The 24021-nt window shown below is 43.3% G+C and overlaps 1 protein-coding gene across 1 annotated transcript in view; it reads right to left on the bottom strand.

Annotated features, from left to right (window-relative positions):
- FUBP3 (far upstream element (FUSE) binding protein 3) overlaps positions 1–23738 on the bottom strand; it is a gene marked incomplete at its 5' end in the record, with an annotated part of 30354 nt that extends 6616 nt beyond the window's left edge. Inside the window, 12 exons of the mRNA XM_010013501.1 lie at positions 4233–4374; positions 5533–5633; positions 6276–6378; positions 6770–6874; positions 8869–8967; positions 9851–10013; positions 12575–12632; positions 13368–13439; positions 15027–15076; positions 17041–17074; positions 17562–17612; positions 23633–23738. Coding sequence (XP_010011803.1) covers positions 4233–4374; positions 5533–5633; positions 6276–6378; positions 6770–6874; positions 8869–8967; positions 9851–10013; positions 12575–12632; positions 13368–13439; positions 15027–15076; positions 17041–17074; positions 17562–17612; positions 23633–23738 — 1084 coding nt within the window. The remainder of the gene's footprint in view (positions 1–4232; positions 4375–5532; positions 5634–6275; positions 6379–6769; positions 6875–8868; positions 8968–9850; positions 10014–12574; positions 12633–13367; positions 13440–15026; positions 15077–17040; positions 17075–17561; positions 17613–23632) is intronic.
- Between the last annotated feature and the right edge of the window lie 283 nt (positions 23739–24021).

Here is a 24021-nt window from a genome sequence, read left to right as displayed (position 1 = left end):
GCAACCAAAACACGCCACATCTTTCTTCTGTGAGGCTTTTATTCATCCCCCCCATCACTAGACATTTCATTCCACTAAGACAAAAACCTATCGGCTATACACCTTGTAGCTTAAAAACAGAGCTTAAGCTTTCTCACAATCACGAGCTGCTGAGGTTGTTGCCTTAAAGAAGCCTCTGCTTACCACGCTCCCTATTTGCACTGCAGCATGCACATCCCTCCACACCACCTCAGCAGTGCAGGATTATGGGCTGCGCAGTTAGTTGTGAGTGCAGTGAACATATCTGGCTAGTTTGTGATCTGGGTACACAAGTGCCTCGAGCAGGATGCAGCAGGGCCAGGCCAAGTAGATCTGATTTCCTCAAGAGCTGCTATGTCCCAGTCTCTTAATGAAATTTGCTTAACAAAAGCCTCAGCCAATGTTACAATGGTTCAATTCTTCTTCTGGAAGCTCACACAAGTTACAGACCAGCTCCACTCAACTGGAGAAATTAAAGGGTGCAGGGAAGGAAAGGGTTTTACAACTTTTAAATCACAAATCCATAATCACCAGCCAAAAGGATGCGCAACAAGCAGGAAAGAGCAAAGGAAACTAACCCCAGGTTTTGGCTTGGTTTTAATTAGAAAGAATCTCCACAAATAATCTCCTCAATTTTGCTACATTTCCATCTCTATACATCCAGCACAACTTCAAAACAAACTGTGGATGTTGCAGACACTTGTTCATTTCATTGTAATGGACTCGTGACCTTTTTAACATTTTAAAGCCTTCTTGGGGAAGGGAGGAGGAAAAGTTGCCAAAGGGCAATTAACTCTTTCTAAATGAATTTTTGAAGATGCATTTAACAAAAGATAATCATGTCACATCCCTGGGCAGACAACAGGGATTGTACTGTGCAGCAAAAAGCCAACCCACTTTATTTTCAAGTCAAGCATGGGAAAGGGTGAGATGAAGTTTCAAAACTAAGAAGTTGTTTCTAATGTAATGCTTTTGTCTGATGCAGACTTGTCTGAAGCTCTGGTTTTTACATATTGAGGTGAGATCTGAATCAACAGCCACTCCATCAGCTTAATGAAAACAGAGGACTCGTTCAGCCAGCACAATTTGGATCACGAAGGAGGGGAAGAATTTCTTTACTGGACAACAGAGTCACAACCACAGGTTGCTACTCACACAGCACACTAGGTTTCTCCTTCCAAAGGAGATTAAAATTAAAGCATTCTCAAACTGGAAGCAAGGAGAATATAGATTTCAAATCATTTCCCCATTTAACATTCAGCACCAAGTCTGTAGTTGTTGGGATCATTTCCACATCAGGTCCGTCCTGGACCATATTGCAGGATCAAGTTAGTTGGCTCTCCAGTTTGATCAGAGGCTGCTATCCCCATATCGGGACTTGGTGCCCTTCTCCTCCCAACCCTCCAGCCTGGAACATGTCGAAGTGCTCCCTCCCATCCAAGCTATCCCAGTTCAGCCTCCAGAGCATGCAAATGAAGTGACGAAGTCAACACGATGCTGCACGGTGCCGGAAGGAGTTCATCTTCCCCCATGGTGAGGTGACCCGCTCGGCACATGGTGGCTGTCTATAGACGCATTCAGCAGCCTGCTCCATTCTTCTACCTGATGGGGGGCAGAAGTGATCCAAGAGTGGCCCCCCAGCTGGACGTGAAATCGTAAAGCAATTAATCAAAGCTGCTAAAAGGCAGAGCTGACAAGAGCCAGGCCGGCCGCGGTATCTGTCAATACTGCTGTATTTATCATGGAAATCCAGCGGGGGCCCAGAGAGGCTGCGGTTTGTTTCCAAGCACCACCAAACAGAGAAAGCACTTGACATGTGTATGGTGCTCGTCTCCACCCTTCCTCGGGTCTTTCAGAGAAGAAAAGCTGCACCTACCCACCCTCTAGAGGAAAAAGCTACACGCAGGATTCGCAGGGAGACTTATCAGCTCCTAAAGGCTCACGCTCCCAAGCTGAGAAGTGATGCCCCACCAGAAAAGGGCCCTAGATCTATCATACACATCGCAGAAATCGAGCTGAGAAACTTCCTCATTCCCTCTTTCCCCCTCTCTCGAGCGGTGTCATAGAGCTGGAAGCACAGCACAGCAGCAGTTACCTGGCCACAACACCCAAGATACCCATTAGTGGGGTGCTGACCTCAGAGACCAAGCTACCTGTGCCCAGAGGATTCGGCCAGATTTTACAGAGAAGGTTGACAGCCACCTTGTGTATCATAGGGATAAAAAAAACCCAAAACAAGCTGGAAACTGCTCAGAAACTGCAAGAAGGTGAGCAAAGCTTTTACAATTGGTCACCATTAAGAGAATCCCACTAATATCCCCTCTCCCCTTCACTGCTGCACAGGCAGTGGGAAACGAAATGAGAACAATCAGGTGTCTTGAGTCAAAAGAGTACATCCATCCTGGTCCAGGCCTCAAAAGGCAGTGCTACAGCCATCACTCACTTGACAAAAATGAAGGCTGCAACACACTAAGAGCAGAGGCACTGTAAGAACACCGATTACATGGTGGCACTACAAAGCTACAAGCACTCAAATCACCATACAACCAGTAATTAGTCACTCCAGAAAGCTTCTGATCTGGCTGGGTAAGAATCCCTATTTTGCTGTTGTGGAAACAAAGGTAAAAAGCTACACTTCACCCCCACAGCGAGCCTGTGCCAGGCCTTGCACTTGAATGCTGGGACATCCAACTCCACTACTTGCATTTATCTTTGCAGCATACAGTGCTTTCAGTAGTCACCAATGCTCCACTTCAGCACGCTGCTGAACAACAAGTGACCTTTTCTGACTCTTTATTAAGGATGACTAATGGATACAGCAATAAAGTTTCATTATAATTTGATTTTTCCATACATATAACTCACTTGCGGGCTTAAAATTTGCTTTGCTTAATCTTTTGCCCAACTGGACTGTTCAGTGAGATCAAGCACAATGGCTCTGCAATTTCTGCATAACAAGTAGAGCAGGTGTATTTTCATATTGAGCAAAGTTTTCAGGTTTGTGAACGGGTTTACAGCAAAGAACAACATCTGAAACACGATTGCAGACGCGCTGCTCATGTGCCTGTGTCCCTCATCACCCGATAAGGCAGGAGTTCAGCGTGCTACAAGGACCAGACACATGGAAGGGAACAGCAGGGTTGTGCAGCAGGGGAAAGAGGCCACAGCACGTTTCACTGCAAGCTCACTCCTGCTCAACAGGACAGCAGGAAACTAAATGCCACTGAAACATGGCACAATGCCCTCAAGTCTCTGCCTCCTTTACCGCTGTAGCTAATCGGTTCCTATTCTATTCACTTCAGCTCTGTTGAGGCTAAAAGCCAACTGTGATTACTTAAATACTAGTTAAGGCATATGTCATTCTTTCTGAAATGAGCAGATAGAAAAAATTAAATACAACTCCTTTGACACGCCAGTGAAGCATCGCAACAATTCAGAGCAATAGAGCTCTTCTATTCCTGGCTCTAATCTAAGTACTGCCATTACCCCATGTGTAGCTCATGCTCTAGGACAAACTGAGATTGCTGCTGATCCTCTGGTTTCAAAACTGTCTTGGGGTTGTACTGGTTCTTGAGGATGGTCAGATGACTCCTTGTCCATCTCCTTAGCATGGATTAAACTGCTAAGGCTGCCAAGACACCTCCATGGCAGTGAACATGCTTGTGTGAGCAAGACAAAGGTGCACAAGCCTGTTCTACGACAGGCTCAGATGCAAGCTTGGATACAGCTAGATCCTGCTACTTCACTTTATTCATCAGACACTTCAGGTATGTGGCTGGAAGCAGCTACTGTTATTACCACATTCAGAGACCTTCTGTTTTATCAAACGTCACTCAGACATCCAGCATGACGAAACGACTGTTCTGCTTGTCCCTGATAAACTGTTCGTTAAATGAATTCCCTATAAAAAGCATCCACAAATGAACCTGCTTTTCCTCAGCCAGCTGCTTGTTATAACAAGCTTACTTGACAGCTCTGCATGAAGAGCCTCTCTTACTGATAGTGAACAAGGGCTCAGAGAGTACAATTATGAGTGAGAGCACCACAAAGAAAACATCCACAAGCACTTACAGCTTATTCCTAGGCTGCATTCACCAGTCACTAAATACCTGCAATTGCAGAAAACTCCAAAGCCTCACTGTCAGGCAGCAAGAATGCGACCATCCCAAGAGTGGAAGATTGCAAGATCTAGTATTTAGCATTCCCAGGCCTACCTTTGCCTATAACGAGACCACACTTATCAGCTGGCACCGTGTAGGTTATCTCCTGCATGCCTCCAGGTGTCCCAACACTCCAGTCCCCACGGCCACGACCTCTTCCTCGGGCGACAGCCAAACTTCCAAAGCCATCTCGTTCCTTGGGAGGCAAAACAACTGTATCAGTGTGTATTTTTTGCTGGTGCAATGCACATTAAAACCCAAATAAAGCAAGGTAAGTTAAAAACTGCCTTATAATCAATGGCACTGAATTAAGATATTCTTGGACTTCAGTTTCACATTCAAGATTCCAAAGCACTTTAAAGAAATGCCAAGTAACGTAGGGTGCAGCTGCCTTCCTGACTCAGGAAGATATTTGTATTTTCTAAATGCATGCCTTTATATCTGCTGAAATTAACCTATAAATAAGCATCATCTACTAAGAGACGTTTAGTTTGTGATGGGGGCTTTCCTTAGAGCAACCAATAGATTTTGGCACTGACACAGAAGTTGCTTCCAAACCGTTTCAAGCGTCGTTCTTTAAAGAAGTGCTGGAATTACTCAGCTGAAATGTACATTTTCCAAAACTTCTAAAGGAAGCTTTTAAGTTCAAAGACACTTAAAGGACATACCTTTGGGTAACTGAATTCTCCAAAAGCAAAGGCCATGGGCAGTCAGAGACTATCAGAGAGACCTCAAAACTGAAGTGGTCTAGCATCTTTACTTCTCATAATAAAACAAAACAACCTCCTTCATGAGTCTGCCCTACTGCTTCACCCATCTTTGCACTTCTTGCTCGTGGGAAATGCAATATTTTGGTGTCTTTTTCAGAGACCTTGAGCATTCCTTCCCTTTCCCTGCCTCCCACAGCCACTAGATCATAGGACTGATGTATGAAGTGGAAGCATCACTGAGTACTGTTAGTGGTTTGCTGTCTAAGCATTACTCAGTCCTACTGAGCAGAGACTCTAGTCACTGTCTTATGCTACTTCTGGACTCTTTTCCACCAGGTCACCATTTCCAAATAATTTAAGAACTAAACATGAGGGGTAAACATGGAGCTACAATGAGGCCTCAAAATAGTGCCTGGGAATTGGAGATCTTCCCATAGCTTAGTTAACTCATATTACATTAAGAAAACCCCAAACAAATAAATAAAACCCAAGCCCAGCAGCTCTGTCCTGGCCAGCATGTGTGGCCTACCAGAGGGAAAATTTCAGTGCTGTTCTTCACATGGTGGCATCCATCCACACAGCTGCACACAGGCAGAATACATTCCCAAACAAGCACTTGGCTCGCAGGAGCCTCCAGAACCCACCTGTGCTGTGAGAATGAGCTCACTGATGATGTGTGCTGCGTGTTGACACCTATCAGGAAGCCCCATGACCTGTGCGACTCTTTCAGAACTAATCCCATCATCTGTGAAGAGAGGTGGCAAAGACTAAATTAAAAGCAGAAAACATCCACCCGCCAACAAAAGCACCCTTCTAGCACCACCACTGCCAGCAGCATTTTCACACAACCTAACTACCTCTTCCCTCCACCTTCAGCCCCCTCTTCCACAGACTGAAAGAAGACAAAACCCAACCCACATTACAGACGGAACAACATTCAAAAGGCAACACTTCCAAATGTCAAAAAGCCATGAAAGAGACTGATATAATTTTAAGAGGACAAAGGCAGCTTTGATAGGTGATCAGACAGCCAAGGACCCAGAGAAAGTTACTTAGAATTAATCAACTCCTGATCCCCAAAGGCTTTAATGTCCTGAAGGAGAACTCTTTAACAAGAAATAAAGGTTTATTATTGTTATTTTGTTTATCCAGACATGACTGTTGTGACACCTAATGTTTGCAAATCAGCTGTATATAATCTTACACTCTGAAAACCAGAAAGTGCACGAGGAAGCAGCACATCATGTTTAAATGGGTTTCAGAAAGAGACACAATGCACCTTTAAATCAGGAAAGCCTAGCTGCTGTAACCTCAGATCAGATTCACTTTAGCAATCCCAAACTGGAACACTGGTCAGAAAGTAACGGCTCTCCATCCTCACACAAACCTGGTTTAAATTGAATCCTAACTCCAGCATCATTCTGAATCTTTTTGATCATTTCTCCATTTCTTCCTATCACAATTCCAACAGCAAACCTGGGCACAGAGACCTGATGGGAAAGGCAAAGCAGTATAAAAGCTCAGAGAACTAAACTGAACGACTGATTTTACAAGGAGATGCTCTTAACTACAAGGACAGACCACGTTAGGCAGCTCCAGGCTACAGAACCATATCACTTAAGAAAAACAAACATGTGGCCACAAATTCCTTCCCCACTAAATGAACTCTGCACTACAAGAATGCAGCTTAAAAAGTCAATTAGAAAAGTGCCATCTGGGAGTCCGTGAGAACTCCTCCTCTTTGCAGCCAGACTCTCTCTTCTGGCAAAAGAACACAATGCGTTTAAAAATAAGCTTACAGGTTACATGTGCAGTTTGATGACTTCCACCCACTACCCATCCCACAGGGAGGTTAGCAGAGTAGTCGTGAAGAAAACATACCTCTATGCTGCCTCCTCCCATTCTAGAACTGAAATCATTGCGTACGCCTCGGAAGTCTGCCTGATCTTTCTCTCGGATGATCTCCAGTACCATTTCCCTCGCTTGCTACATGGGGAAAGAAGTTACAGTTAGCTTAAAATGATTCTGCTTGCCATCCTGGTGTTAGGGCCTCAACAGTGGCTACCAGTCAGGCTTCAGGCAAGGTGATCTCCATCTGCTTAAGGGAAACAGCATTCTGATTTAGAATCTCTTTTACCACAGTCAATGGAGATCTTGATGGCATCTTCCACCTCTGGAAAAACCTGCCCAGTGTGCAAGGTGGCAGTTTCCTGTGGGCAATTGCTTCCTTCAGTGTTTCAAAAAGGCCCTTTAGCTTTTAAAATATCCATGGTTTTAAATTAAAGGAAGCAAAGGCCCTTTCTTACTGAATAAACTGAAACCAATACAGTAAAGTAGAAACTGTGACAGCATAGCAGAGATCATGTCTACCACAAGCTAGAGAGCATATACCAAGGAGGCAGGTGGGCAGCAGTGATCTTACTGACACTGGAAAATGTTAAGCCCAAGTCTGCAGCAACCCAGCAAGTGTCCCTGCCCATGGCAAGAGATTTGAACTAGATGATCTTTAAGGTCCCTTCCAACCCAAACCATTCTGTGATTCTACGATTCTAAGACGTTTTCTGAGACAAATGAATATTCTTCCTACCTACTTGCAGCCCTCAAGGCCATGCACAAGCTTGCACGTAGCCCTGGCAGTAAAAGTGTACCTTGGAAATAAGCCAAGAGTACTCATCGTTTAAAAAAAATAAAGCCTACATGTCAAAACCAAATCCTTTGTGTCTATATAACACCAATCAAGCTTCTGACATTTTGGTTCTATTTCTATGTTTCAGGGACACTGGTGAATCTGACTCCTTCCACATTTTCCATGCCCCCACAGTATTTTTTTTACAGAAGGAAACAAGACATTTCAGAAATGCCAAGGCAGAAATAAAGGCAATGGAGAGATTTCACAGGGATTTGAGAGTGTTAAAACACTGCTGCAGCATCCAAATAATCCTACCAAACCCAAGGATTCATCAAGCTTCTTCAGTGCTTCCTAAGCATGCTCAACTTATTCTAAGTGCCTCAAAGATCTTCCAGGCTATGCAGTCTCCATGATTGCCTGGCATGATTTATGGCACGGATGATATGACAACAGCAAATCTTGGAAGGCAGAAGAAGCCACACTTGAAGTATGATTTGGTTAAAAGTAGCAACCATTAACCACCTTTTTGCATCTCTATACCTCCACAATAAGTAGTTTGAAAAAACATTTAAATCTAAAAGCCCACTTGCAATAAGAGGTTTGTAAAACACAACCCAAACATACCACCCCTACACACCATCAACTGCTGCAGCTATTTATGATTAGGGAGACCCTATGAAACAGACCGATTAGAGCCAGGAATGCTAAGCTAGATGGAATACTTAGCAAGGTATGTGAAGCACTTGCTGAGAAGTGGAACGTGCCACAGCTAAACTTTAATTCTTTAATACAGTAACTCCCATCATGCTGCAATCTTCCAGTCTCCCACTGATCATGGGTCTTTGCTTTGAACCGCAGGTATGAACGTATCTGTAGAACCCTGCCACAAGGAGACTGAGGTACCGATATTAAGCAAACCCCTTGGTTTCAGGAGTTGTTGTGGGATTATGGTTTTAATTACCTGCGTCAGTTGGCTGTCTGAGATAGCAAACCCTCCACAGAACTTCCTCAAATGTGTGATTAAGTCACTAAGAACCCATTTGCTCAAGTATCAGAGGTATGATTTTTTACTACACAGACTGGAAAGCGTTTCAAAGCTACTTTCTCCAAACTCTCTTCCTCTGCATGTCTAATACCTACGTGGAGTGAGAACTCCTAGGCTATGCTGTAAACAAGCCAGCACTTGCTAGTCCGGTGGTTTAACTTGCTCTACTCAAACTTCACCTCACAAACCAAACAAAACCAACAAGGACCATTACATTTACAGTTGGATTCAACTCCTTTAGATGCTCACAAATAAGCTAAATTTCTCCTCAGTTCTCTGGGACAACTGCTTACTTTTATTACATACCTGTACTTTAAATGCATCTCCAGTAATACGGAGAGGTTTATCTGCTCCAGTAGGCAATGGACCATCTTGGATCATAATCATTTTCACACCTGTTCGCTCCTGAAGAAAAAGCACAGAGCACTTTGCTAAGCAGAGTCCCTAAAGCAAGGGACTACATTTTGGTTACTAAACATCACGTAGGTGAAATCAGAATGCTACTTTAGCTCTTCGCAGGTAGTCACAGCACAAATTCAGTAACAGTCCCAGAGTGTAAAGGACTGCCAGAAAGTGTGCTGCTCCTGAAGTTCTCTAGTAGCTGAAGCCCTTGCAAAGAGAATCCCCCTACCTCAACAACTGATTTTTCAGCCCTTTCCAAAATCTGTGGCTGTCTGCATAATTGTTATTAAGTGACCAGCCTTACAACTATTGGATGACAAAGGCCTAATCAGGGCACTCAAAAAACCCTACATTTTTGACCTAGGTGCTTTTCCAAAACCCTGTCCTTTATAAAACTTGCACCAGATGGAGGAATAAAGAATGTCTAAGAACACAGATTCACACATAACACAACACTTCTAATTAGAAAGGGGTGGGATGAGAAAAAAAGACGACACACGCCAGCTTTATCACAGATCAGCAACAAAAGAGAAGCACAGCACTCTACGACAGCACGGCTGGCATTAAAAACTATTGCAGCAGCAGACTAGACATAGCCTCGTCTTGGCTACAAGGATCCCCTCCTAAACAGCACGCACCAAATGTTATCTAAAGCACATGAGTTTCTTTCACAGTTCTGGCAAAACTCCACTACATGCGTAGCTGGGGCCAAACTGATTTTGTTTGTAACACAAGATTGGATTTGAGTCCAGCTCTCCGAAGGCAGAAGAGTAGTCCCTGCTGTAGAAGGTTAGAGCATTTAAGGCTCTCCACTTCAGCACGCTCTTGTTGATCTAGAGAAGCTGCAGTAGGGAAGAGAGCCCTAAAGGAAATGCATCTTGCGCACCTGCAACTGTTTTATTGTTTCACCTCCTTTGCCGATGACTAGACCCACTTTGGATGCCGGGATCAAAATCTCCTGAATCGTACTGTTGCCATCAACATCGTTGTGAAAACCAGGTCCGTTCCGACAGCGATCTACAATCTGCCCCAGTAGCCGTTTTGCTTGTCTTTGGAAAAGAATCGAGGGAAACAACCATTAGACAACATTGTTCCACGTGACCAAGAGACCAGGAACCATCGGAATGAGAAGCGATTGGGGAGAGAAGAAGTGAAAAGATGGAGGAAACCACAGTTAGCACAATGTTTGCTTTTATTTTTAACTCTCTGATGTATATTTTCCCCTATCATGATTACTTATAAGCAGTTTGGTTTTTGAAAGGGGAAGAGAGAAGGAAGAGCAGCAGCATGCTCTGACCTCTTTGCAAGTTAATTCTTGAGCTGTAGCATTTGGGGTGCTTAATTTGAATGAAGATGCTCTAGGTTCTAAACTTCTCTGAACTTTTTAACATAGATATAGTATTTGGTAAAACTCAAGCTCTGTTCTGCTTGGTCAAGACAAAAAGCACACGCTGCCCTGATACTAACACAGCACACTGGTTAACCTCTCTCTGATCACAGACAAATGCCTTGCTCTTCTCTGCCTGCTCTTACCAGCAGCACCAGAACACTGTTCTAACACAGCCTCTGCCCCAAGCAGTAGGTACTGAAGCTACAACACAAAGCAAGGCAAGGATACAGCAGCAGCGACCAGTGAAAGACTGGGTTCTTCTACTCCTGCTGAGAAGAGACACACAAAGAAGCATTTGGGAGATTAGAGACCCCTTTTCCAAAACCTTTAGCATGCCAGGAGGTAGCTGACAAGGTTTCCCTTCATCTTGAAGCCTCCTAATATCAACACATCCCCGTCCTGTCCTTCTCCCACAATCCTTCGCGAAGTAGGTAGAAGAAAGCCACTGGTTCCCTATTCAGTCTAAAGCAGCATCTTCCCCTCTCTCCACTTCACCCCAAGCCATACCAGGCAAGCTAGGATGACTGTCTTTGCTCTGGTGATCTGAAGAAACGGTACAAAGTCACCCCTCACAAGCAGACATTCACCCAAAACAGCTCAGAGGGTGGAGATCTGAGGCTGTGCAGATCAGACCACTGCTTTCTCAAAAGGTGGGATTTCTGGAAGCCCACTGCAAATATTCTGGAAGACTCTTTAAGAGGTTTTCTTCATCTACCTTTATATCTTGCATAAAGTTCTTTTAGTGACAATATAAAGACTACAACAGTTAATACACAGTTATTTCAGATGAGAAGGGATTATTTGGAAATTAACCCTATTAATTTGCTACTGGATATAACTAATGGAAACACTCCTCTCTGAATCCTTCACAAGTAAGTCTAACACCTAGACTGGTTTCCTCACTTCATTTCCTTTTTTATTACAAGTAACATGACAAAATAGTTCAAACAACCAACTTGACAAGAATTTTAGCACAAAAGTAAACTAAATATTGCCTAATTCCATGTCCTCAACATCTTTTCTGCTTCACTAATGGAGTACTCACTTTTAAAAAGCTTATTTATATTTTATGTAAAGACAGCCTTGCAAATGACTACGTTTAACTGCTTATTTCAGAACCATGAAGTTTTAACTATGCTCCTCCCCCATATTCCCCCAACTGCATCTCATAAAGCTTTTTAATATTTTGCTCTTGTTCTGAAATATCCTTTGCTATAGGGGGAAAAAGCACTCCCATATCAGCAAGAATACATTGCCTGCCCTATAATGTGAGCTTGCCCATTATATTTATTCTGGCTCACTGCTTGCAGCATTATGGTAGAATAAGGAGATTTAAGTACCCTTAAATCTCTTAGGAATGAAAGAATGATGAATGTCTTCTCTTTAGAGAGACAGTCTTTGTGCCCATGTATTTTCACTATCAAATGCAACTCAAAGATTTCCAGATGGATTTTAAAAAACCCACCTACCCAAAGGCTGGGGAGAGAAAGAGCAGCTCCATATGTTAAGTGTGTTCCTGTAAGCCTGAGGATCCTGGATCCAGTTCCAGCAGGAGGTCCTCAACTGGTTTGTGAGAGTCTCAAACTCAGCTCCTGGGAAGGGGGAGGGAGGAAACACTGTCCCTAAAGTTTCTATAGTACTAAAGAGTAGAAACCCCTGATGGCTGGCCACGTGTCTTTACCATGCAGGGATCAGAATTCAAGACTTTGGTTCAGTCCTTTGCTTCTTGTTGGCAGTGATGCAGAGGCAAGCACACCCATGGGCCTCATGCTGCTCTGCAACACCAACATCTCCAGAGTATCCTGGAGTGGCACCAACAGGCTTTGGAGGCCTCATGCAGCCCTTCTTCAGCTGGAAGGATGGTCATCTCAATAGGAGCAGGGAAGTGAAGGGGAGAAGAGAAATGCCCTTCAGCAGCTTAGCTCAGTATCCTGGAAAGCTGCAGTTAGAAAACTGCATCCTAGGTGCCCTAAGAGCAACCTTGCCCTGCGAAGGGGAATTCCATGGAAATTTCTGCAGAGGGTTCAAACTGCAACTGGAAAAAAGCCTTTCAGGTGCACACTTAAAGCATCAGACCAAGAGGTTCTATGCTCTAGAGACCCTCAAGTTCCTCTAGGCCAACATTTGCTGGTGTGGCTAACTAAGTAGCACCACTGACAGAGCATAGCATTAGGGAGAAGAGAGAGAAGGAGAAAGGAGAGAAATGAAATCAGAACTCACTCAATGCTCTCTGGTGTCCCAGTGAGTACACAGGGCCTCTCGGGCATCCCACCACTGTCTACAAAGGAAACAAGAAGGAAACTTTTAATACATGGAATTAGGAAAATGGCAGCTGTTTCAGTAACTATCAAAGCACTAATGGAAGCACTGTCCCTTCCCCCCGCACACAGAGCATGCTAATGAATTCTAAAACATCCAAAGGTCAACATATTTTAAATGATTTGCTGGATGTCTGCATTCTTTTAAAGCCTTCCCCACCAATTAAAGGAAGGGGTAAGAACTTAGACCACATTCATCAACAGTTTCCCGTGCAGCATTGCAGTAGTCTTCCCCAAAGCAAACAGACACTAGCACAGAACAAATGGAGGGTCCCATTTTTAAAGTGTAAGGCCAGTTGTATGAAGAGCTGCTGCCACCCTCCCGAAATGTCTTCTGCCAAGGGTTGGAGCTGACCAGACTATCAGAGACAAACTGCAGAGCTGAGCAAAGTGGTCAGCCAGGAGAGAACTCAACAGCTACAAGTCCAGGTCTAAGTACAACATGGACTGTCTATTTGCACTGCACTCATCTGTTGGCTAAAGACAGTTCCTTAATTGTTTCATTCCCCAAACCACCTGACAAACCTGTTTTCTATGTTAGTTGGGAGGTCAGTCCCAGAACAGCTCCCCAAGCATGTTAGCCTTGTATTTATCAGTTGGTAACACGCCATGAGCACGGCAAGGTGCCTGTTCTAATGGACACAGCACCCTTCAACGTGAAAACCTGTTCACCCACCATACAAAGTGGCTCTTACCTGGAGCAATTTGAATTTTGCAGCCAGACTCTGCCTGAATCCGTGAGATCTGTTCTCCTCCCCTGCCGATTACTGAAACGAGTTCAACAAGCATCAGAACACACCATTTTCCCAAGTAACTGTAGAGCACCTTCCCCCTTTAACTCCGCTGAAGCTATCTACAAAGGAACAGTTTGACTCCAGGATTGCAGAAGAGGCATCCACAGCATGACCAGATTTATCACAGCAGAAAAACATTAAAATACTGCTGAAAGTTATTCTATTTGCTTGGAAAAAGAAAACGAAACAAAAAAGCCTGTCTTGCACTGGAATGGAAATACACAGTATGCAAGAAATAAGGCAGTAGTTTGAGTGCTGTTACAGAAGAGCCATTTAAGTATATCTTGCTCAGCCTGAAAAATAAACCAGTTATTTAGGGTACTAAGAAAAGGCAAAGACTTTTATTTCTTTAAAATTCACATTTTACTGCCTGTTTTCAATACTATCTGGCTGGTCTGCACTCAGACAGAACTGCCATGTACTGAAATGCTCTATCAACCTTAAGTGAAAACAAACACCCATCTCCCTTAACTCTTGGAGTTGGCACATCATTCCTTCACAGCAAGATACTAAGAAGAGACTATGTGCCAATCATCACTCATATCCTTTCCACACTGCAAAGAGTAAAACTGTCATGTCAAACAGGTATGCCTGGCTCAAGATGCTCCCACAGAAGCTGTGGGTTTGCCACCCTCCTGCATCTGTCTGCCCCTAAACCAAGCTCAGATTTAACACAGAGATGATGCACCAGCAGAGCATGCAAGCTCCCGTCTCTCAGACCTAAAGCATCCCTCCAGTGTTTCCCCCACGTGCAGCACAAGGACCAATAAATCAAGAGCTCTGTCAGGCAAAGAGTGAGTGTTTCCTTTGCAGGAATTTGAGTTACAGTTTTATAGAGCCTTTAGAGTGGGGACAAAACTTCACGCACTAAGGGGTGATTATCACGGCCTGTTATTTTCCTTTTTACTCCCCATATATCAAATTGGAAGAGATACACAGATGTAGCAGTGGAAGAGTCTATGCAATCACTGTAGTAACACATCAGCAGGAGGTGGCATTGAAAGGATGAGTAATGATCATCAAGAGGAAGAGAGAAATTAGGATCAAGCTTGAGAGAGAGCAGCATCAGGAATGCAGATCTAGGGATAATTCTCATCTGAGCACTGCAAGCTGCTTGTGTTTCCCTGCAGAAAATGTATGAGATCTTCTTAATGAATTAAAATTCTGTTTAATTTCCCTTGATTCAAGTCAATTTAACATTTCAATGTTTTCTTCCTCCCTCAACTCTCAGTTTTGTATATCAACGGAAGTAAAATGTTTCAGTGAGGGGAAATAAATTCACTTTTGACTTGTTTATGTACTACGCTAGTGGGAATTTAAAGGAGAGAATCACTAAAACTCTCAGTAACTTGTACCACAGTCTTATTACTGGGACATGAAGCTTTTCCATGCTGTTTGCACCTGGATTTTAAAGACAGGTCATCTGGTCCCCATGAAGACAGTATTAGACAATGCCTATCCAAGGCAGGTAAGCACAAAAACTTGTGAGCATGTCAGAATAAACAGCATTCCTGAACAGAAAGCACATCAAGAAACATCAAAAACATCCAAGGTACTTACTAAATCCAACCATTTTATCAGGCACTTTGAACTCTTCTGTTATTACAGCTCTAAAAAGGAAGGAAAAAAATCAAATAGTCATTACAAAGAACAATTTGGAAGACAACTATGCCCCTGCCATGGAAACCACAGCACAGGCACAGCATTAAAGCTTCTGCACACAAATAAACCCCATGTCAAGTCAAAATTGTTTGTTTTGGAAGGGAGCTCTCGTGGTCACCCTATTTCTCCTGTGCTGGACACATTTCCAGTCTACTCTCCACCATCTTCAACAGAGCCAATGGAAGAACCTCGTTATTCTTGCTCCAGACAGGTTTAACAAAATAAGAGCAAAGGTTCTTTAATATTTAGCCTAAACCTTCCAACCTGTAGTCTCTGCCTACTACTTTTGGATAGCAGTACGCAAAAGTACTACTCTTGGATATGCTCTTGCCAACAGACACTAACCAAAGCCAATCCTGATACGAATGTGCCCTCCAGTATTCACAGATAAGGACCTGCTTGTGCTTACAATTCTATTTCTTGGAATTTATAAAAGCTGTCTTCAGTTATGCTTGGAAGTCTTATTATCTCAAGATTTCCACATCTATTGCTCTTTGGACTTTTTCAGTGTGTCTCTGCAATTTCATAAGACCTGACCATAGTCAAGTTGGAAGGAATTGACTTTGGTTTTTTGCTTAGCCATTTCTACCTTGTAGAAAACACAACACAATGAATATGGCATTTGCATACATTTAGATATGAATTATATACCATTTGTTCAGCATTCTCCAAAGCAATGAAACACCTGCACAGTAAGTTCAATGCAGGTTTTGTGGTGAGGTGTATTAAAATCTTTCCATTTGTTTTGCTTTGTATCAGTTAGGGAAGATACAAAATACACACTAGGCTTCACCAGCTAAGCTGCAAATAAAGTACCCTCCACCATCCTAAGGCTTACTAGCAGTGATGCTAAACCAAACAGTGCCATCCACACCTGCAACAGAACACACTCACCTCACTCACTGCAGAACTCATCTGCTGCACTGAGGTTCAGAATTACTGCTTCTTTACCTTCCTGGTAAACCCAGCCTGTTCCCAAAATGTCCTATCCTGCACCATTTGTTAGCCACCCTGTGCCAAAGGAGTAGTTGCAGCAGGGCAAAGCAGCTAACCCAGCAGAAAACCAACCACCAAAGCCAGAAAGGAACCAACTCAGGTGTTTCAGCCTCAACTCCCTGCGCACACATCACTCTTGGCAGAAGAGAGGTGGCAGGTAGCAACAGAGAAGATGACACTGCTTGCTCCTTTCTGTGCTGCCCATGCTGGACATCAGCATTAACCCAACCTCTACAAATTGAAGGTTCTACAGTCTTCACATACACTGCTTGTCCTTTCCGCTGAGGCACGCAAGAAGCAGCTGGTGATGATGGAAATGCACTACTATTAGCCCAAACGTGAATCCAGCTTTAGAAACACTCTCCTCTTCCTACTCAAAACAGACAACTCCTCCAGACCAGGATTCAAGAAAAACCAAGAATTTTACTTTTCTCTTAGATGCTAAGACATGCTGCATGACAACTCACACTTGCTTCAGTCTCCCCAGACCATCCTTGACATAGGAGTCGTATGACCCCAACAAAACTAAATACTAGTACCAGCAAAACTAAATCCTAATACTAGTACCGACAACAACATCTACCTGCCCATTTAATACTTCCAACTTCTGTCAAAATGCCAGAGTTGTTTTTCACTTTCTCCCCCCACACCAGGGCAGGGGAAGGAAGAACAGGGAGAATTTATTCTTCTCAGTCCTGCAGATTTACAGGAACCAAATCCAAGTTTCACATCAACTCTTCTTTCACCGTCGTAACAAACCACGGTAAAGGCTTAGCAGAAACCCCAGCCTGGAGAAAACCCGAGCTGACAGTTTCTCCACATTCTCAACCTCTGACTTGCTAACACTACTACAGATGGTGGATCAATAAACAATTAGAACTGATCAATAAATAATAAAACATAACCCACTGCTTACCTTTGATGTACCAGGGCCCCTAACTGGTTACCTACTGTGGCAGAGAGAGAAAAAAGGAAAAAAATCAAAGCATTAGCACGGATAAACTAACTTCATCCCTATAGAAAAAGAGTTCTTACCATTTCATCAAAAAAAGAAAGAAAAGCAAAACAGTAATTTAGGTTCAGTGGCTGAAATGAATGCATTATGTGGTGCAAAACAGGAGGGGATTTCTTGATCAACACACACCACAACGCAGTGTCCAGCTGAACACAGGATAGGGAATTGATCCGCGTCTCCCCATGCTGAGAGTCATGGGAGAAAATCCTGCCTGCCCAAATCCAAATCCCTGCAACTAACCTCCCCCTTTCCCAAATTAAGCCCAGAGTAGTAAAAAGAAAGGAAAAAAGGGAGGGAAGGAGGGGGGAGAAAAGAAATTTCAAGCAGACTGGTGTCTATTAAAAAAAGAACAACAAAAATAAAAGCTGAGCGGGCTCAGAGATTTGTCTAGGCAAAAAGCATTAAAGACTGCTTGCACATACTTCTCTCTGTGTCTCTTATCTGTGCTCCATGGAGCCCACTTACACGGAGACCTGTTAAAGGAATACGTCTGTTAAGTAACCTTGTGGCACCCAAACAGTATTCTCTTATAAACCCACCACATTTTCCTGAACGCACACATTCCAGGCGTATCTGCCACGTTAGCTGGTGGTCCATTTATGATTAGCAGTTATCTCCCCAGCTGAGAACCCTCAACCAGATTTCTCCCCCCTCCCCTCCCCAACCTCAACAGATTAGATCTTTCTTCCAAATGTTAATGGGGAAAATATCATTAGACCAGCTCATGCAAAGTGGGAACACATGCCCTGCTGGGCTTCCTACTGGACTTTGCCTGCAGCAAACCAGCTAAAAACCAGACCATTTGGTCCTAACAACCAGTGGAAAGATTATATTGCATGCCTGGAGGGCACAAGTAGCAAACCAAATGAAACCAGCCAACATGTGAGCTGTGATAATAAAGATGCTGTTTCAAACTACCTTGCAGCAACTTGCGCATTCTTTGACCTGAAATAAATTGGCCATCAGCTGGCAGGGTTAGAAAGCGGATGCATCCCACACTCTCTAAATCCAGGAGAAAAATGGATAAAGTTTGTGGCCGAACACTTCACTCAAATAAAACAGACAAAGAGAGTCAATACTGTATTTCTGCTGCGTGTCAATACCTTCATAATAGTTCAGGACCAAAATATTGACAGCACATATATTTTATTACTCTCCCCAGCTCAGTGATAAGACAACTGCTGTGTTATTGACTGTTAGATTTGTCTTTGCATATTCTCACCCTGAATATAAAAAGCTCTAATTTGATAACTATCAATATTGCAGCTGAAAAAGGTGGGTGATGTAATGAGAAATATTTGCTCTAGCTCATAATATACTACTGCAGAGCTGAGCAACTACAACCAAATCCAGGATCTCACCATCTTGTCCCAAACTGTGCTCTGGATATTTTTACTACACACACTAGGTCTGGTGGCTGTTCTTGGGATTGCCCTTGCCACAGACCAGGCCAGTCATTATCCCAGGCTGCCAGAAAGAGTGGTCTTAACACGACAAGGCTGTATTTAAATATCCACTTCACATCTGAGTTCACCAGAACAGCTCTTAGCAGCCTGTTCCACGGCAGCCGCTGCCCACAAATTATGAGACAAACACACATCCTATAATCAACTCCTGAAGTTCACGCAAGGAACAGAAGAGCCTTCATTTTGTAACACAATCCTACACTTGAAAAAGACAACTTCATAGGGGGAAACCCGTACAAGCACAAGAAGCTAAATCAGAACAGGAAATAATGCTTTACATGTACGTAACAAATGTCTCCAACCCATTCCAAGCTCTACACAAACACGGTGAGCCACTCAGCACCCCAGGCAGATATCAGCCTCACCGTGTAGTTATTACAAATCAGTTAACAACAATTAAGCCACAATAACTTATGGGTGAGATCATCCCTTCCACATTTCACAGATAAGCTCCCCACAAGCTCAAACAGAAGGCAGATGGAGAGAGCTGGGAGCGATTTACTTGAAGTCAGTTGTTATTTCTCTCTGGTTTTTTTGGGGAAAAAGAAACAACTCATGGTTCTAACAACCTAAAGGTCCATTCCTTCTCCAACATGCCCATTTTGCTGTGGAAGACAGGGACTAATTGAGAGGCAGGGCTGGGGCAGACCACACTCACTGCAATACCAAAAGCTGGTGCATTGCTCCACTATCTCCCTCTTGATGACAGGGAGGGGGTGAACTCTGACAAGCCACGTAGATATTTCCCCCTTTTTACATCTATTGAGTACAATTTATCCGTAACTGCAGTCATTTTACTGCAAATAAGGAAAAACACTGAATAAAATCAGCACAATTTCCTATTAATGGCACCTGCTGGTTGATAACTCTTCACTCTGCTTTAGGCTTCACCTTAACTGAATTCTACCTAACAGACACTCGAAACAAATGTGGATTTTTTTTCCACCCCATAAAACAGAGCATTGCCTCCCACTAAATTAATGTGCATGGAGGGAATATACAACCTCATCAAGAATATCTTCATGGCTAGAATAAAATCAGAGCAACCCATCTCCTGGAGAGCAGTGGAACAGGGTTGCATTTCATACTTTGGAACTAAACCAGCATCACTGTAAATTTTAGAAAGCTCCAAGGAAGACATTAGTTACCCTAATTCTTCATTATTAAATATTGCTAGGTTTTTCTTTAATTAAATGCTCACAACCTAATAATTTTCATGTTTGATTTCACTGCAAATCTTCATAGGCTTTTTTCTCCTCCTTTAAACTGCCTTATTTAAGCAACAGTGGACTGTAACGTTGCAGTTTCAGAGAACACTGCCATTCTGTGTATCACACTAACCCTCTTGCTGAGAGATCTGGACTTTTGCCCTGGTCCTAGTGCTGCTGCAGTTGTGTCAAACAGCATCACTACTAACTTTCAGCAGCAGTAAGACAGGGATAAGATTTCCTTCTGCCCATCACTGTTTTCATTGAAAACACACTGGAGCAAAACAGTGGAGTACAGCAGGATCATACTGGGTTACTACAGTCAAGTTTTATGACACCAAAACAGGCCACCTTCATATCTGGATGCACCACAAAGGCTTGGGGATCTTTGTCTCCCCAGCCTCAAGGCTGCCCCAGCCTTCAGCTGCAACGCTGCTGCTTAACCCTACTTACATCACTGGAAACTTCTGCACAGCAGTTCAAACCAGGGCAAACAAAGGTCATCGTTCTGGTGATCAGTCTCTTTCCAGCAGGCTAGATCCTTGTTTCCTTTGAACAAAAGGAGCCTGTTTCTTTAAGGATTATTTAGCACTGAATAAACTTATGAAATTGTGTTGGTAATTAGAGAGACCCTTTAATTAGGATGTAAGCCAGGAGCAGCCATTGGCCATTACCAGGAGGGCTGAGATCCATTCTCAGCAGCAAGCCACAACCAAGATGCCACCAGGTCTCTCTGCAGCTCACACGTACCCCATCTCTAGTGCTCACCTCCACAGAGAAACATTAACCCCACAAGTGGCCATGTAAATGCCGACTATGATCTCCTGTGAGCACTACAAATAAACCTGATCTCCTCCCTATTTGCAGGATTACTTTAAAGCTGTTTCCAGAAAGAAGAAATAAAGAAGCCAGGGAAAAGAGAAATAAATCAGTCTCAAGCTCCATCTAATACCAGTAGGCCAGGTCACCAGGGCCAATCGCAGCAGCTCTTTGTTTCAGATGAAGGTTATGTTAAGGGAAGTGCAAAAGGCACCCACATGTTCTGGTTTCCAGCACTGTGACAAATCTATTTTTCCTGGAAATGCTCTAAAAGCAGCTGAATTTGTTTTTACCAGTGCACTGTAACCCTGTCTGAAGACCACTTCCTAAGCTGGAAGTGGTCACATCAATCAGCCATGCCAGCAGCAGCTTACAAAAGCGCAGAATTAGGCTTTCCTGAAAGACAGACAGTTCTCCTGTCACCTTAAATACTTCCTCTGGACCCCTTTTTATCAGGATTATCAGGAACAGAAGCAATTTTCTAACAGCTACAGGGGGATAAGGAAGCAACGAGACCTGCACCCAGCCGTGAACACGCAGTATATGGAGGTAAACAATCAAATGCTTTACCACAAGGTTTGTTTCCAAGCTGTCCAGAGCAGCAGAATGTACCCAAACTCCCGCACCATAAAATTTGTAGAGCATGCGTAACAACATAAATAATTGCTTCTTGACAACCATGTCTCCAAACTGCAGTCCACAGGCAAGCAGAAAATGGAGACAAGTGTGAGCAAGCAACCCCGACACCCCTTGCTTGCAGCTAACAGACAACTAAGAGATCATCCAAATGGGAAGTGCTTTCCTAATTTAAGTGTCCTATTAAAAGCAACTGCCATCTTCCAGATGCTTCAAGTTAAAGCTGCATTATAGACTTTTAATGGCATGGCAGCAAGAGCAGGTAGTCTAACACTAAGTTATGGATCATACCACAGACAGAGAGGAAGAAGCATTCGTGACTTCAGGAGTTCCTGTGCCAGGCTGCAGTTCTGGGTGTTCAGTCACAGCAGCACAAGAGGATCACACTATGGGGTGAGGAACTCATTACACAACTGTATTTCAGTACAGGACTTACTAATGCCTTTAGAAACAAAACCCAAGATGACCAAAGCTGAAAGAAGCGATACAACCCTTGATCTTACCCTGACAATTCCTGTTTCTTTGTGAAATTCCAGCCCTTAAAAATACTACTTTCTCTTCTCCTCTAAGACTCTCAGAGATCAGATTTTTGGGAAGGGAGTTGGACAAAGTTATAATCCCTACAGATGTACATAAACAACCTAAAGGCAAACACAGCACTGGAGCTACTTCAGAAGCAGTTACAGACAAGGCCCAGTGCTGAACTACAGGATGAGCAAACATCCCCTATGTCTTCATGCCAGCAGAACAACCAGAGCGAGGAGTACAGCTGCTCCAGAAGGTTCTCCCAGGAACAACACCTGCTCCATGGAGTTATCCATCACAACACAAGAATACAGCAGTAATGTACATTTATAGCCCAGACTGCAACTGTATTGACACTATTTGTGTCAATACAAACAAGGCTCAGCAAGTAATAGAGCTGCTCACAAGTAAGAGTTTAGGTACAAAGTCTAAGTTGTGCTGTCATTAAGTGCTACAACCGTTCCACATGCTAAAGGTTCATCAAGACAACATTTTATCAAGAGGTCAGGTTTCCCAGTTCAGCCTGATGGATGAAAGAAATGGGCAGGACTCATGATGAATGACTAGTTCCTAGAAGGCTACCAACACACACCAGCAATACCAGCCCTCTGGCTGCTCACAGACACAGTGATGCTCCAGCCTGAGATACAAGGCACAGGGGCTCCCCCAGATAAACCCATGCTTTCCTAAAACACCAAACCAAAGGAACCACGACCTCTTGCTCAAATAGAGCCAACACCAGAGAACAAAGTGGGTTGTGGCATGTGTTCAGAAGTTAGCAAGCCAGAGGCTCCACTTGAAAGAAACTTCTCCCCGTGCGCCAGCTCTCAGAATGAGAAGCAGACACGCAGTATTTTCAGCCTTTGTATCAGACAAAACCCAAATTACTTCCAAAATGAAGTGCTAGGCAGCAGCTTTGCTTATCTCCTCTGTACTCATGAACATATCTGTGGGGGAGAGAATCACCCTGCAGGGCTACCTGCGTCAGTAACATATTAGAGGAGATAGCAACCGGACATGTAGTCGCATTTATTTTTAATAACCAACCACAGGAAAAGGTGAACTCTTCACATCTATGCAGCAGAGATAAGGCAGTTCAAACACTTCTTGTAAGAGTGCACATCATTAGTTTGTAAAAAAGAAAACATCTGCTCTAACATTTTTGTTGTTCCCACCAAAGATAAGACACTAATAACTTATTTTGTAACACTTCATTCAATATTAACTCATTACAGTTCGCAGGTATGGTCCACCCAGTAAATTATTCTTTGGCTTGGGCCAATGCTAAATATTTCAGAGATTTAAGAAATCTCAAAGAATAATCATGAAAAAAGCAGGAAGTTTCCTTCCAACTTGCATCAACTTACATCAGTACCTTTTCTCCTTAAAATACATGTGCAAAGCCATCAGAACTCTTGACAGCGACTCAACTACTGTGCTGTGATCACTGCTACACATGGAAAGGAACACACAGTACTACCCCTGTACACCCCCTGTTCTCAGAAAGTAAGGGTCACCAGGGAAAAACAGCTCCATCACAGTTCCAATAAGCACATCCTCCTCCTTCCTCCCTCCCACAGCTACCACAGAACAAGATTTAAATTACAGAGTTCATTTGCTAATTCCCAAAGTTCACGAACTAAGCAAGAATTGCTTCACATTAATAATACTAACGCCTAGGAGCTCCATGCTATCTAGATAACACTAAACAGCACAGGGCATCTTGTATAAAATGTATGTACACAGGAAGATGCATTGACTTCTGTCCTTAAAGCAGACAGCTGCCTCCATAGCTGAATTTCAGGAGCTGCATCCAGAAGACTAATCACAGCAGCTTACCTCCATCATCCAGGGGCCGTTTCTGCACTCCATAACCGTAGACTGATGGGTCCACAAGTGTTGTAGAATTATTCAAGTGAGGAATATCTCCAATTTTAGCAGCAATCTATAAAACCAGGGGATAAAAACATAATTAGCATACTTGAAGTTTCAGCCATCACAGCTAAACACTCTTTCCTCCAATAAGGCATTTACCCCACTCCAATCTTCTCTCAGCTATTTCCTATACAGGTGGCTTTGTAACAGTTCCAAGACAGCAGTGCTTCATTTGTAAAGTAAACAATTTCATGCTTGCTTTTCATATTTGTTTAATTAAGATCACATGCACCCAGTTCCTCTTTCTGATCATAAGCAGGTATTTACTCCCTGGAACATTATATTCAGGTTTG

The sequence above is a fragment of the Nestor notabilis genome, unplaced genomic scaffold (assembly GCF_000696875.1).
Source record: "Nestor notabilis isolate BGI_N333 unplaced genomic scaffold, ASM69687v1 scaffold25334, whole genome shotgun sequence".
Lineage (NCBI taxonomy): Eukaryota > Metazoa > Chordata > Aves > Psittaciformes > Psittacidae > Nestor > Nestor notabilis.
This window is presented reverse-complemented; position numbering and strand designations above follow the sequence as displayed.